The sequence below is a fragment of the Perognathus longimembris genome, chromosome 1 (genome assembly GCF_023159225.1).
Source record: "Perognathus longimembris pacificus isolate PPM17 chromosome 1, ASM2315922v1, whole genome shotgun sequence".
NCBI lineage: Eukaryota > Metazoa > Chordata > Mammalia > Rodentia > Heteromyidae > Perognathus > Perognathus longimembris.
This window is the reverse complement of record NC_063161.1, coordinates 49,408,524-49,424,123: the sequence shown is the minus strand read 5'-3', so window position 1 is coordinate 49,424,123 and position 15,600 is coordinate 49,408,524. Positions and strand designations below refer to the sequence as shown.

The window sequence follows — 15,600 nt, the reverse complement described above, 5'->3', positions numbered from 1 at the left end:
AATTTCACTGGGGGGCTGGGGATATAGCCTAGTGGCAAGAGTGCCTGCCTCGGATACACGAGGCCCTAGGTTCGATTCCCCAGCACCACATATACAGAAAAAATGGCCAGAAGTGGCGCTGTGGCTCAAGTGGCAGAGTGCTAGCCTTGAGCGGGAAGAAGCCAGGGACAGTGCTCAGGCCCTGAGTCCAAGGCCCAGGACTGGCCAAAAAAAAAAATTAAAAAAAAAAAAAAAAAAAAAAGAATTTCACTGGGACTTTTCTGTTCGGGATGCTTTTGAATCACAACCTGAAGATCTCAGCCTCCTGAGTAGCTAGGATTACAGGCAGAAGCCTGTGAGGCTCTTATCCCTACTAAAACTTTTTTAAAAAGGAAACAAACAAACCCAAAAGCCAGAAGTTCAAGTGGTTCAAGTGGTAGAATGAGAGCCTTGAGCCAAAATGCTCAGAGACAGCGTCCAGGCCCTGATTTCAAGTCCCAAGGCCAGCACACACAAACACACATAAAATTACTAACATTCTTCTGAATATTTCAACTTTCTTTTTGTCCTGAGTTCATTGGAGTACATGTAAAGATCCACACTTTAGAAGGGGAAAGGAAGATTCAGTTGCTATTCTTTTTTTTTTTTTTGCCAGTCCTGGGCCTTGGACTCAGGGCCTGAGCACTGTCCCTGGCTTCTTCCCGCTCAAGGCTAGCACTCTGCCACTTGAGCCACAGTGCCACTTCTGGCCGTTTTCTGTATATGTGGTGCTGGGGAATCGAACCTAGGGCCTCATGTATACGAGACAAGTTCTCTTGCCACTAGGCCATATCCCTAGCCCCTCAGTTGCTATTCTGTCCTAGGCAACTTGATAACTCTTGTAGGGAGTGGAGGGGAAAGAGCAGGTCAAGAGAAGGTAAGAGGAAGACTGGGGAAGAAAGCATGGCTTTATCATCTTTAGGACTAGCTGGCTTTAGGGGGTAAGAGGGTCCTGGAGGGTGAACAGGCAGGCTTAGCTTCTAACAAAAAAAACTGAAATGAAGCATTGTTACTGGCCAAGCTTTAAGGCAGCATATGGCTGTGAAATGTTTGGACATGTGGTGGTAACCGATGGAGCAGGTGGTGACATCAGGAAGGGGGACTGTGCAAAGGATGTCACTCTAGAAACCAATCTCTGGTTGCTGTCACCTGTCCAGTGCACACAAGTGTGAAAACTGAAGGCGACCCAGCTTCCAATGAATCTTATTAAAAGTGAGACCTCCTTGAGAAGACAATCAGACAACTAAATGGGGCTCCTATGACTTTTTTTTTTTTTTAAAGGGTTTTTGTTTCTCTGTGATTTAAAAAAAAAAGGACTGGAGCTGGGGTTAGCTCAGTGGTAAAGTGCTTGCCTAGCAAGTACAACATGCTGGGTTTGATCCCCAGTACCAAAAAAGAAAAAACCGAAAAAAAAAAAAGGATTGAATTTGTAATAAGGAGATACTCTATTTTTGGTATTTTCTTATTTTTATATTCATCTATGTTGGCCCCCTCCCCCAATACGAGGACTTAAACTTGGGGGCGGGGGTAGCTTGGAGCTCACCATGTAGCCCAGCCTGGCCTTGAACTCATGATTCTCCTGCCTCCCTCTGTCAAGTTTTTGGATTCTAGGGCTGGGAATATGGCCTAGTGGCAAGAGTGCTTGCCTTGTACACATGAAGCCCTGGGTTCAATTCCCCAGCACCACATATATCGAAAATGGCCAGAAGTGGTGCTATGGCTCAAGTGGTAGAGTGCTTTCCTTGAGCAAAAAGAAGCCAGGGATAGTGCTCAGGCCCTGAGTCCAAGGCCCACGACTGGCCCCCCCATCCCCCCCCACAAAAAAAAATGGGTGTGTGCCACCAAGTCCAATGTATTTCCTATTTTATTCTTCTTCTTTACAGAGCCATCTTTTTTTTGTATGTATTAGAGTATGCTTTGGAAGAATCAGGGTTTAAATGCAGGGCTTCAAGTTTATTAGGCAGGTGCTCTACCACATGACCCCACTCCGAACTCTCTTTGGTTTTAATTATGTTTTGAATAGGAGCTCCTATATTTGCTTGGGGCCAGTCTCTGACCTCCTGCTTGCCACAGCTTATGCCTGAGATTACTGTGCTCAACGTTGGATATGTATTTTTAAAAAAGAAAACCTAGGGTTGGGAATGTGGCCTAGTGGTAGAGTACTTGCCTAGCATACATGAAGCCCTGGGTTCGATTCCTCAGTACCATATATATAGAAAAAGCCAGAAGTGGTGCTGTGTCTCAAGTGGCAGAATGCTAGCTTTGAGCAAAAGAAGCCAATGACAGTGATTAGGCCCTGAGTTCAAGCTCCAGGACTGGCCAAAAAAAAAAAAAAAAGAAAAAAGAAAACCCAATTAAGGTTTTGTTGTTGTTAGTAGTTAATATAGGTATGAATCTAGGGCCTCCATATGGGTTAGTGTATAATGTGTATAGTGTACAGAGCACTTTGAAAAGAGGTTCTTTCATAGTCCAGAGATTTCTGCAGATATAGTAAGCTATATTCACATAAGGAGAAAAGGACAAAAACAGCTCTGCAACAGCTCTGCATTATTTAGCTTGGTTGTATATACATCTAACACAAGGGTAATTAAACATGGTATGTTTTGCTGTAGTCAAAATGTCAATAAGGGCTAAACCGCAGGAAGGAGGCTAGAGAGTTGAAATCTATTCTTCTCTAATTTTCTACTCCTTACAAAACAGCTATAACATAAACAGTAAGGGTAACACAGCTTGTTCCCCCCATCAAAGTGCCTGACTGACCTGCGGCTGGGCAGGAGATGGGGCATCGGGGTGCTGGATGAGGATCTGGCTCTGCTCAGGCCGGGCTGTCACCATGGTGCTGGCAGTACCTACCACCATTCCGCAGCCACCATTGATTGAGGAGACTTGGTGTGTTAGGCTGGCTTTTAGTCTCTGTGGGGGAGAGATAAAGACCAAAAGAGCCTGTCAAGAGTGAGATTCTAGCAAAGATGAGAAGGAAGGGCATCGCTTGCACTGACCTTACAGACAGTTAAATTTCCACTACAATTTTCTCTTAAGAGAGAAATTAAAAGAAAATGACAGGGAGAGAAAATGTGCACCTGGATCTCTAAAAAGCCTACTCTGTTCCCTGGCTATCATCCTGGGCACAGTTGGGGACTGGGGATTGTTGAAGCAATGGAGTCCAGATGAAAGCTCTCTCCTGGACTGTGGCCAGAGGCTGGTTACGCAGCTATTCACCTCTTGGCCAGCTCCCTGCCCACTCACCCACCCTCCATCTGTCATCCTGGAACAAAAACAGCAAGTGTTCCATTCCAAACAATCTGTGCTGCTTCTTTCTCCTGCCATGGTCTATGCACCAGACTCTAAAGGTGGGGAGAGGAGATGAGTGTCATGAATCAGAGTCTTTTCTTTTCCAAAACCCACAAGCAAAGCCCTTAGGTGTACAAGCCCTAGAAGGTTCTTTTGCTCAGCTCATATCCCTTTCTTTCAGAGGGGCCAATATAACCCTGGGATGCTGTGTACTCACCATCTTGGCTTCTGATGGTATAGGATGGCCAGAGGGAGAGATGGAGCCACTGCTGTTAACCGGTGGACCAGGGATCCCAGGAATGTTGGGCACCATGGACACAGGTCTCGCCAGCTGATCAGGAGAAGGACCGAAAACCAGAAGGAGACATAATACTATTGGTTTTCCCCAAATTAAGTGCTTCTGAGACTGGCAGGTCGGAGCCTGGTCTGTGCAGCCTTCCCACAAGGTACACAGGAACAGCTTGTTGAACACCTTCCCAAGGCATCACAGGGTGGGGCAGTGGAGTCCTTCAGGATTGGGACAGTTTCTGCTGGAAAGGCTGAGGCTGTCTGTATCTTAAGGAAATAGCAAATTTAGAGAAGCCATGTGCCAAGTAAAATCAACCAATCAGCAGGCTGGCAAGATCAATTCCTAGACCAGGAGCCAATTGTCCAGATGAGTCTTTGTTTAGTATCCCACAGTGCTTGATTGGCAGAGGTTAGTGAAGAGTTTGGGCAGGCAGCCAGGCTCAACTAACACAGACCAGAACTCACATTTCCCTGGGGTCCCTCTGTGATTATGACCATTCAGGTGGAAGGGGGAGATTAGTATGTTGGTAAGGTTGGCTGCCCCAACTACAGAACTCACCGATATAACAGAAGGCATCTGTATTGGAGGCCCTGGCAGCACAGGCATAGTCTGTCCATTGGCAAGATGCATGACGAGAGGGAGGGAGCCAGTGGGAGACCTACAAGGAGACATGAAGTGAAACGTTCACAACACAGACCTTTGCCTATGTGTCTTCCTCCTATATAAATGGAGCAGATTTTGTAGTCTTCTGTAATAAGGGAAGGTATAAGAACATTACTATGAAGTCTTGGCACATTCTTTTTTTTTTTGGCCAGTCCTGGGCCTTGGACTCCGGGCCTGAGCACTGTCCCTGGCTTCTTCCCGCTCAAGGCTAGCACTCCGCCACTTGAGCCACAGCGCCGCTTCTGGCCGTTTTCTGTATATGTGGTGCTGGGGAATCGAACCTAGGGCCTCGTGTATCCGAGGCAGGCACTCTTGCCACTAGGCTATATCCCCAGCCCTTGGCACATTCTTGAAGATGGGAAAAGAAGATGAAGCTTAAAATAGCAAAGTGATTCTGATAACATCGGATACTCTTTTTCTTTTGTATCTATATCCCACCCCCTCCTCAAACTCCCTTTTCTCTCCTTCCCACTCTCAGCCTGGCAAAATCTTTATATTTTGTAAATTAAGCAAACTCAACTGATAGAAAGCTAATCCTATTAAAGATTTAGATCAATTAAATGTTCCCACCACCCAAGTGTGTAAGTCTAGACCTAAGTCTAGACCTAAGGGATTAAAGTTGGCATTTTGCAAAGATGAATTATGTATACAATAGTCAATGCGAATAAGTTTCTCTTCTTTCTGTTTTGGCTTCTTTCCCAGAAAAAAAAAGTGGCCCCTTTTTATTTTTCCTAATGTGAGTCCAGAGAATAAACTTTGAGGAGCTAAAACTTGATGACAACCTCTTAATCCATGGGGTCTTGAGGATAGGATTTCAAATCATCCTGTCAGAAAACCCAGGCCATCCCAAGAGTAAAAAGACAGACAAATGAAATTAGGAGTAGTGAAGAGCAAGATCCCCACTGGGACTTAGGGAAACATTAGATCAAAGAAGACTTAAGAGATTTGAACCTTCACTGAGCCTATAGGAGGGAGGCTAAGAACTAAATACACTTCCTTGTTGATTTCTACCACCAGGACAAACTTCCTAGAGGTTTAAAAATTCTCTGCCAGGTGCTGCTGGCTCATGTCTGTAATCCTAGTTGCTTAGAAGGCTGGGATCTGAGGACTGTAGTTCAAAGCCAGCCTGGGAAGACAAATCTGTGAGATTCTTATCTTCAATTAACCAGCAAAAAGCCAAAAATGGAGCTGTGGCTCAAATGGTAGAGTACTGACTTTGAGCAATAAAGCTCAGAGACTGTGCCCAGGCCCTGAGTTCAATCCTGAGGACTCTCTTACCCTCACAAATTTAAGAAATATTAAACTCTCAAATTATGCTCATGTTCTTCCCTTCAAAAGATTTGTCTTCTAAAAAAAGGTAAAGGAGATTCTGTTTATGGGGATTTTTTTTTTTTTTTTTGGCCAGTCCTGGGCCTTGGACTCAGGGCCTGAGCACTGTCCCTGGCTTCTTCCCGCTCAAGGCTAGCACTCTGCCACTTGAGCCACAGCGCCGCTTCTGGCCGTTTTCTGTATATGTGGTGCTGGGGAATCGAACCTAGGGCCTCGTGTATCCGAGGCAGGCACTCTTGCCACTAGGCTATATCCCCAGCCCCGATTTTTTTTTTTTTAAACAGGGTTTTGCTAGGTAGCTTGGGCTGATCTTGAACTCAATAATCCTTTGGTGGGCTGGGAATATGGCCTAGTGGTAAAGTGCTCGCCTCGTATACATGAAGCCTTGGGTTTGATTCCTTAGCACCACATATATAGAAAAGGCTGGAAGTGGCACTGTGGCTCAAGTGGTAGAGTGCTAGCCTTGAGCAAAAAGAAGGCAGGGACAGTACTCAGGCCCTGAGTTCAAGCCTCAGGACTGGCACAAAACAAACAAAAAATAATCCTTTGGCCTCAGCCTCAGTACTGGGATTACAATGTGCCGCTGTGCCCAGCTGGGAAAATTGAGAAACAATCTCAGTAGCTCATTTTCCTTAGGTATATAAACATTGTTACTGAAGCCAGGCATGGAAGATCACACCTGTAATCCTAGCACTCAGCAGGTTGAGAGGGCAGATTTCAAGACTGGCCTGGACTACATAGTGAAACCCTGTCTCAGAAAACCAAGATAACAACAGCAGTAACAACATCAATAATATAGTTCCTACTTTCTCACTGTATCTTCTTGTGCCTTTACTTACCCCATTTGCCTGTTGGATGGTGGCGCCTGTGTGATGACGGAGGTTGGGGAGGGAAGGGTTGGATGAAGTGGATCATAGCTTAGGTGGAGAGGCAGGGAGCCAGGACGCACAATGGTGGGTGTGGGGGTAGAGATCACAACAGACTTTGGGGCAACTTCCTGGGGAAAAGAGACCAACACATCACAAAATGTTTTACAGGGCCATTTATAGGGAGATACATAGCTGGTAAAATCAAGTCTGAAGACAAAGTCATGATCATGAACCTGTACCTTACCCATCCATACTCAAGAGCATTCAATAGGAATGCTGATTTAAGATCTCTTAGCTTCCAGGCATAGTGCTACCTCCTTGTAAGCCCAGCTACTCTGAAGGTAGAGATTGACAGGACCATGGTTCCAGGCCAGCCCTAAAACACATAGCAAGATCTCCCCTCTACAAAAGAACCCAGGTATAGTGGCACATTCCTGTTACCCCAGTTGAGAGGCATAGGTTGGAAGATTGTGGTCAGGGGATAGCACTAGACAAAAATGTGAAACCTTATATAAAAAATAATTACATAAGAAAGGGCTGAGGGCACAGCTTAAGTGGTAGAGGAACTGCTTATGCAGCATGATATCTTGAGTCCAAACCCCAGTACTGCTAAAAAAAAAAAATCTTTTAGCCAATTGCTTTTTAAGAATGAGCCTACACAAAGGAGGTAACAATTGGAATCTTGGGGCTGTTATAATTTTTCACAATCTAGGTATTCTCATTTTAAACTAATGTACTTTAATGTCTAATTTATTAATTATATGAACTTTTGTTTCTCTCTTTTTTGTTTTTTTCCTGGTCATGGGCTTGAACTGTGGGCCTGGGCTCTGTTGCTGAGCAATTCAGCTCAAGGCTAGTACTCTACCACTTGAGCCACAGCGCCACTTCCTGTTTTCTGGTGATTAGACATAAAGAGTCTTACAGACTTTCCTGCCCTGGCTGGCTTTTAACTGTGATCCTCAGATCTCAGCATCCTGAGTAGCTAGGATTATAGGCACGAGCTACCAGTGCCTGGCTGTTTCTCTCTCTCTCTCTTTTTTTTTTTTTTTTTGGCCAGTCCTGGGCCTTGGACTCAGGGCCTGAGGACCTTCCCTGGCTTCTTCCTGCTCAAGGCTAGCACTCTGCCACCTGAGCCACAGTGCCCCTTCTGGCCGTTTTCCATATATGTGGTGCTGGGGAATCGAACCCAGGGCTTCATGTATACGAGGCAAGCACTCTTGCCACTAGGCCATATTCCCAGCCCGTTTCTCATTTTTTAACTAAAGAAGAGCATACAAACTGTAAAATGGATTAACCTAAAGTCATTACAGTGAGAGGACTTTTGTACATATATAAAATCTGGATGGAGACCATTTCCAGCACCCCAGATTTTCCCAAGTCCTTCCCCAACCCACATTCTACCTTCTTGAAAGGCACACACTGTTCTTCTGTTCCCCTCTCTCCCTTTCTTATTTTTTTCCCTGAGATAGCATTTTGCTACATTCCACTGCCCAGGCTAGTTTCATAAACTCCTGGGCTCAAGTGATCCTCCCACCTCAGACTCTTAAGTAACCAAAAGTACTAAGTAAGAATTAGTACACCCTGCTGGGAAAATGGCCTAGTGGCAAGAGTGCTCGCCTTGTATACCTAAAGCCCTAGGTGCGATTCCTCAGACACACATATATAGAAAAGGCCAGAAGTGGTGCTGTGGCTCAAGTGGCAGAGTGCTAGCCTTGAGCAAAAAGAAGCCAGGGACAGTGCTCAGGCCCTGAGTCCAAGCCCCAGGACTGGCCAAAAAAAAAAAAGAATTAGTACACCCTATTATGAATTGTCTTCAAATAAATTTGCCTTTCCTTGGACTTTTCTGTTGTTTAATGTTTGTTTTACCCACCATGAATTCATTTTTTTTCTTCCCAATTCTGGGGATCAAATCCAAGGTATTGCATATGCTAGGCAATCACTCTACCACTAAGCTATACACACACACATACGTACATACATACATACATACATACATATCCTAGTTCATTCTTTTTTAATGTCACATACTATTCTGTTTTGGAAATATACGAGCATTTATTTATTTAGTGCTGGGATTGAATCCAAGTGCTTTATTGCTGAGCTATGCTATCAGTCTCCCACAATTTGTTTACTCTTTGATTAATGGGAATTTGGAATGTTTCTATTTGTTTTTGGCTTTTTACAAGTAAAATTGCTATGACCATTCTTATATATTTCTTTTGGTAAACATATATATATATATAATTTCTCTTCTATTAGATATAGAGGTAAAATTGCTGGGTCAGAGAATAGGTAAAATTTAAATATACCTTCTAAAGAATAATCATCTTGAGCCAGATATGTTGGCACACATTTGTAATCTTAGAACTCTGGAGGCTGAGGCAAGAGGATAGAGAGTTTAAAGCCAGCTTGGGACATATAGCTGAGATGCTGTCTCAATAGCAAAAAAAAAGCCAAGTGCTGGTGGCTCACACTTGTAATCCTAGCTACTCAAGAGGCTGAGATCTGAGGATCATGGTTCAAACCCAGCCTGAGCAGGAAAGTCTTTGAGACTTCTTATCTCCAATTAAGCACCAAATAAGCCAGAAGTGGAGTTGTAACTCAAGTGGTAGAGCACCAGCCTTGAATGGAAAGGTCTAAGAGATAGTGCCCTGAGTTACCACCAGAAGAATAAAAAAATGTAAGGACAAAGAATTATTCCTCTAAATATAATCAATCCTACTTTTATGCTATTTACAAGTCAAAAACTTTATCAATCAGCATGTGGGATGACTCCTGGTAGTGAGTTTTACCTTCTCCTTCAGTGGCGGGGAACGGGGGCTTGAGGCAGGACTGTCAGGTGGGGATGAGTCTACCTCCACTGGCTCTTCTTCTTTGATTTTGATGTCTGGTGTGGATGGCAGAGACATGTCAAGGGGCCCAGAAGTACCCTGTTACAAAAGAGAATAAACACAGTTTGTGATTCTCTTCCAGTTTAATATATATCTTTTCATCTTGATGACAGCATATGCTTCTAAAAGTTCAGCCCTTGTTCAAAGTATTGGAGTAAGTCAAAGAATTGTGGGTTCTGGGCTGGGAATGTGGCTTAGAGGTAGAGTGCTTGCCTAGCATGCGTGAAAGTCTGGGTTCAATTCCTCGGTACCATAAAAACAGAAAAAGCTGGAAGTGGTACTGTGGCTCAAGTGGTAGAGTGCTAGCCTTGAGCAAAATTAGTTGAGGGACAATGCCCAGACCCTGAGTTCAAGCCTTAAGACTGGCAAAAACAAACAAAGCAAACAAACAAACAAATGTGGGTCCAATGACTCTAGCCAAATCTTAATCTTCTCAGAGCCTCTGTTTCCCTAACTGTAAAATGAAGAACATTAGTTATAAGCAAATACTTGTAAAGACCAGAAAACAAATAAACACGAGATGTCATTTAAATCCATGCAAATACAAGGATTATAATTTTTTTCCAGGAAAGCAAAATGATTTCTGCTTATTCTCAAACAGCTCTGCTGGCCAATGGAGAGTTGTCAATACTTTCTTTGCCAACCAGGATGATTGGGTTACCCAATTATCAAAAGTGAATGAGGACAAACTGGCTATTAAAGCCCTACAAACAAGACAGGAAAGGTCTTTTCTGGGACCTCCCCTATGCTGGAAGGTGATAATCCTTCAGAATCTGGAGCTGAGGCTAGATGCTTCGAGAACAGAAGGTTTGGGGACAAAAAAGAAAGGCTGATCATCTGATTAGTGACAGAAATTCAAAGTTGGTTTTAGGCTCAGGATTGGAGAAACTCGAAAGTAAAGAGAGTACTTTCCTGGCAATGGTGCAATCATTCTGGGAAATGTGGAGCTATGTATGAATGGCTTTGCGGGGAACAGTAACCCTCTAAGATAACAGCTCTGACACTGCATCAAGCAACCACAGGAGGACTGGCACTAGTCTTCAGTTTCATGACAAAGTGAGTCCTTTGTTCTATTCTTCCCACACCTGAGGCTTTTTGGGGAAAGAGGAGGCTTGTTTCCCCATCTGCCCTAGCTACCTTAATCCTAGAAGCCTTCAGGGTAGCTACCGGAGTAACTAATTTGGTGTCTGCTATGTTAAAGAGGGTGGTAATGATTCCATCTCTCATGTGACCAGGGGGAGTAGCAGCAAAGATTATTCTGAGTCTACTTTGTCTGCATTGCTAACAGATCAGGGCTAATTCTAAACTAGAGATTGGAGGAGGCCTCTAAGTAAATACAACCCGGGACTGCTACTTCCCAGGGGGCATCTCCTAGAAAAGTTGTGCTCCAGGAAAGTTTCAGGCTCATTAAACACTCCTGGCGATGTCTGCCTCTACGCCTGTGCTTCTCATCAGGGAAGGTAAAGACTACCACTGGATAGGCAGGAGGAAACACCAGGACGCCCACTGGGAAAGGCCTAACCAACTATGATCTGCCTCTCACAGCTGTCAATTGAGCTAAAAGGGCTGGGAGAAAGACTAGACGCTTTTTAAGGGAGGCTACTTTTCTTGAATTTGCCTATGAAGAACTTGGTATAAAAAAATCCCAGGCTGGGAATGTGGCCTAGTGGTACAGTGTTTACCTAACATGCATGGAAGCCCTGGGTTCAAATCCTCAGTACCACATAAACAGAAAAAGCCAGAAGTGGTGCTGTGGCTCAAGTGGCAGAGTGCTAGCCTTGAGCAAAAAGAAGCCAGGGACAGTGCTCAGGCTCTAAGTCCAAGGCCCAGGACTAGCCAAAAAAAAAAAAACAAACAAAAAAACAAAAAAATCCCTCACATCGGGGCTGGGAATGTGGATTAGTAGTAGAGTGCTTGCCTAGCATGTATGAAGCCCTGGGTTTGATTCCTTAGTCCCACATACACAGAAAAAGCCAGAAGTGGTGCTGTGGCTCAATTGCTAGAGTGCAAGCCTTGAGCAAAAGAAAAAAAAAATTCCCTCACATCGTTGTAGAAACAATCTTTTTTTTTTTTTTTGGCCAGTCCTGGGCCTTCGACTCAGGGCCTGAGCACCGTCCCTGGCTTCTTCCCGCTCAAGAACAGCACTCTGCCACCTGAGCCACAGCGCCCCTTCTGGCCGTTTTCCTATATGTGGTGCTGGGGAATTGAACCGAGAGCTTCATGTGTAGGAGGCAAGCGCTCTTGCCACTAGGCCATACTCCCAGCCCAATCTTCTTTCTCTTTTTTTTTTTTTTTGTTTTGAGGATAAAGAAAATGGCCGGAGAGGTGAGGTAGGGAGGCTTTGAGTAACTTAAGCACGAAAGTTGAGGTAACTGCGATGAGAGAGACGTGGGTCTCTAAAAGAGAAAGAACGGTGAAAAGACTGTGGCTATGTTTGTCACCTGAAAGTTGAACTACAAGCCAGGCATAGTGGTATATGCCTGTAATGCTGGCACTTGAGAGTTTGAGGCCTGTTTGGGCAATAATGCAAGACTTTGCCTAAATAAACACAGTATTGTCTCTTAAAAAAAAATTTTTTTGTGCTGGTCCTGGGGCTTGAACTCAGGGCCTGGGCCTTAGCTTTTCGCTCAAGCCTTGAAAAAAAAATGCAGGGACAGCACCCAGGCCCTGAGTTCAAGCTTCAGGACTGGCACACAGACAAAAATGACTACTAATCTAGAATTCTAATTCTAAAGTAAAGTCTGATCTCTCTCTCTCCTTCCCTCCTTTCTTTTCTTCTTTCTTTTTCTCTCCTTTTCCCTCTTGATATACAGATTTATAAATATAAAGATATACAGACACTGTGTATCCCCGGCTAGTCTGGAACTTACTATCCATCCTAATCCTCCTACTTTACTCCTCAAAGTGCTGGGATTATAGACATGTACTACCATGCTCACCACAGAATCCCCTTTTTAGTTGTGTGATCTGCAATCCTCAGCCTTCTGAGTAACTAGGATTAAATTAGGCATGAGCCATCGGTGCCCAGCTATACTTTATTTTTTATATAATGTATTCATACATACCAAATCCCTTTCCTGAAATGTCAAAACTTCTAGGTTTTTCTTTCTTTTTGGCCAGACCCCATGATTTTGTGTTTAAATTTGAATAGTTTCTTATCCTTCTCTTCTTCTTTTTTTTTGGCCAGTCCTGGGGCTTGAACTTGGGTCCTGAGCACTGTCCTTGCCTTCTTTTTGCTCAAGGCTAGCACTTTACCACCTGAGCCACAGCACCACTTCTGGCTTTTTCTGTATATGTGGTGCTGAGGAATCCAACCCCGGGCTTCATGTACATGAGGCAAACACTCTACCACTAGGCCATATTCCCGGCCCCTCTTCTTCTTCTTCTTCTTTTTTTTTTAAACAAAAACCCAAAAGTTTGACATTGCCTAAAAAGAAAAGTATTCATTACCTGACTTATGAAACAGTAACCCCTCTGTACAACATCTTAATAATAACAATAAAATTATATTAAAAAAACCCAAAGTCCCACTTCTTGCCTTTTTCTCATCCTCATCTGTAGCTTTCTTGAACTCATGTTCAAAGGAGCTAGCTAGTTCATTGAAGAGTCCAACCTCCTCACAGTTCTTCAAGAATCTAGTGGGAGTAGGAGTCTGATCTGCAGACATGAGAAGAAAAGGAAAAGTTGTTAGTTCTGACCTCAGCAGAGATTTCATTTTCATTTTTCACTCTGAAGGTAGGCTGCACTAGGGCAGACTTGCTTTCATGGAGCTCTAGCAGGCAAAGGATGGTGGCAGGCCACCAGAGGGTGTCTGCGCTGTGTTGCTTCCAGGCCAGCAGGGGGAAAACAGGACAATGTTTTGTTGTGTGACAATCCACATACCCACCTTTCTCTTAGTGCTGGTTTTACCTCCTGCACCTTCAAAGAAAATGCAGTTTAAAAAAATAAATAAAATGCAGTAAAATAAAACCACCATGCAAGTGAAGTTTTGTGATACCTCTAGATCTGAAAAATCAAGTATGAAGTACAGTTAGGTCTCCTTCCTTCCTTCTTTCTTTTCTTATGTTTTCTTCTCAGAAACGTCAACCAAGCTAAATAGGTGTGAGAAAAAACTTGAAGCTTGTTTGCTTACATGTGTTTTCTTTTTTTCTCTCTTACTCTCTTTGGACAAGCACTCTACCACTAAGCCGTATTTCTAGCCTGTCTTTCTGTTTTAGGGTAATGGGCTTAGAAACTTAAAGCCGCACAATTGCTAGGTAGGTGCTCTTCCACTTGAGTCACAGTCACAACCCTTTCTTTGCTGGTTTTAGAACAGGGTTTTACATTCATGGCCCTAGATTGAAACCATCCTATTTTGAATCCCATGTTGCTAGGATCACCGGTACATGACATTATGCTCAGGTTTTTAATTGGCTGAGGTAGGGCTTCACAAACTTTTGGTTAGTTTGGTCTTGAACTGTGATTCTCCCAGTCTCTATGTCCTAAGTATCTAAGATTATAAGCATAAGCCACTATACTTGGCACATCTGTGTGTGTGTGTGTGTGTGTGTGTGTGTGTGTGTGTGTGTGTGTGTGTGTGTGTGTGTGTGTGTCAGTAGCAGTGTGTGAATTCAGGACCAGGATGGTCTACCACTTGAACCACAGCTCCACTTCTGGCTTTTTGCTGGCTTAATTGGAGATAAGAATTTCACGGATATGCCTGTCTAGACTAGCTTCAAATCTTGATCCTCAGAACTCAGCCTCTTGAGTAGCTAGTATTACCAGCTAATGTTTTCTTTTTGAAATTACTTCCTGCTAGTTCTGAAGATATTGTAGGTATAGTATAAGCAGATGGATGTTAAAAATCTGATGCTGAGAAGTAGATGGTTTAGTTTGCTTGCTATAGCAACCAAATAGAAAGTGATGCCTAAGTCGAGTGCATGTTACTCAGGAAGATGCAGTCTAAGGATCCAGGCTGAAGCCAATCCAGGCAGCAAAGTCCAACTCATCTCTAATTAACCAGCAAAAAGCTGGACTGAATATGTGGCACAGTGGTAGAGCGCCAGGTGAAAGTAGAAACTGGGAAAAGTAAAAAAAGTGGTGCCTATTTCTCAATAGCCACTGAGGTGCAGGTTTGTTACCTCTGAAGGCTTTCCAGGCAAATCTAAAGGCTGGGGAACAAGACAGCAATGTCCTGAGCTAGGAAAGGAAACTGAAAACAATAGGGCTTGCTGCAAAGGGACTGGGCCCACACCAAATTCCGGAAACCAGGATATTTGCATTTAGACTTCCAGGCCAAAATATCCCCACAGGGCCAGTGCAAATCTTTTCCTCAACACAGAGCCTCTGGTCTTAAGAAGACGGAGGCTCTTGATAATCCATGGGAACTTCATAAGATTCCAGATTTGTGCTTCACTCCCTTGCCTTGCTTTTCTAATGTTGAATCCCGTCTATTCTGATGGTTTTCCTTGACATGCTAGTCACTTCAAGGATTTGTCTCCTATTCCAAACAACTAGACTGAATAATATATATTTTAAGAAGAGACTCAGATTTTAAAATGGTTTCTTTTGGTATGATCAATTAGATACAGTCGAATGGGATTTTCCATGGAAATATTTAGAGAAAGTAATGCAAAACCTCTTCTGAATCAGACTGTTTAGAAAAGTGACCACTACCTCCTAAAATAGTTTTAAAAGGTTCTCTGGCAGCTCTAGGTGGCTGATGATAAAGCCACTTTCTCTCCATCCTGGGGTGAGGAAAGGTAGTAACGTCTTCTAGGCATGTGTGTAGTGCTTTGGTAAGGACATGCACACAGTTACAACTCAAGCAGAAGGAAGGAGGGAGCAGTCAAGGCCAAGGCAATGGCAGTAGAGAGACTTCTGTGTTCCTGATCTGAAGCTCCAAATGAATTCTTCCATACCCTGCTGTTCATGCTTGTTTCTGCTTTTTTTTTTTGGTGCCAGCACTGGAGCTTAAACTCAGGGTCTGGGTACTGTCCTTTAGCTTTTTTTCCTCAAGGCTAGCACTCTATCACTTGAGCCACAGCTCCACTTCTGGCTTTTCTGATATTTAATTGGAGATAGGAGTCTCACGGACTTTCTTGCCTGGGCTGGCTTCAAACCATGATCCTCAGAACTCTGCCTCTGGAGTATTCAGGACTTCAGGCATGAGCCGCTGATCTGTGGTGGGAATAAAATTTATCTATGCAGATAGTATCATAATGTACAAAACTGACTTTAATAGCATGAAAGATGGATTCAAATGAAATTC

General features: G+C 43.7%; 1 protein-coding gene across 2 annotated transcripts in view; it reads right to left on the bottom strand.

Moving 5' to 3' along the window:
- Window positions 1-15,600, bottom strand: part of LOC125363898 (cyclic AMP-dependent transcription factor ATF-7) — a 99,869-nt gene that overhangs the window by 10,977 nt on the left and 73,292 nt on the right. For both annotated transcript variants that reach the window (XM_048363234.1, XM_048363243.1), the window contains exons 4-9: window positions 12,889-13,007; window positions 9,252-9,389; window positions 6,430-6,587; window positions 4,157-4,256; window positions 3,527-3,640; window positions 2,779-2,931 (exon numbers count right to left, since the gene is read on the bottom strand). In XM_048363234.1, coding sequence (XP_048219191.1) covers window positions 2,779-2,931; window positions 3,527-3,640; window positions 4,157-4,256; window positions 6,430-6,587; window positions 9,252-9,389; window positions 12,889-13,007 — 782 coding nt within the window. The remainder of the gene's footprint in view (window positions 1-2,778; window positions 2,932-3,526; window positions 3,641-4,156; window positions 4,257-6,429; window positions 6,588-9,251; window positions 9,390-12,888; window positions 13,008-15,600) is intronic.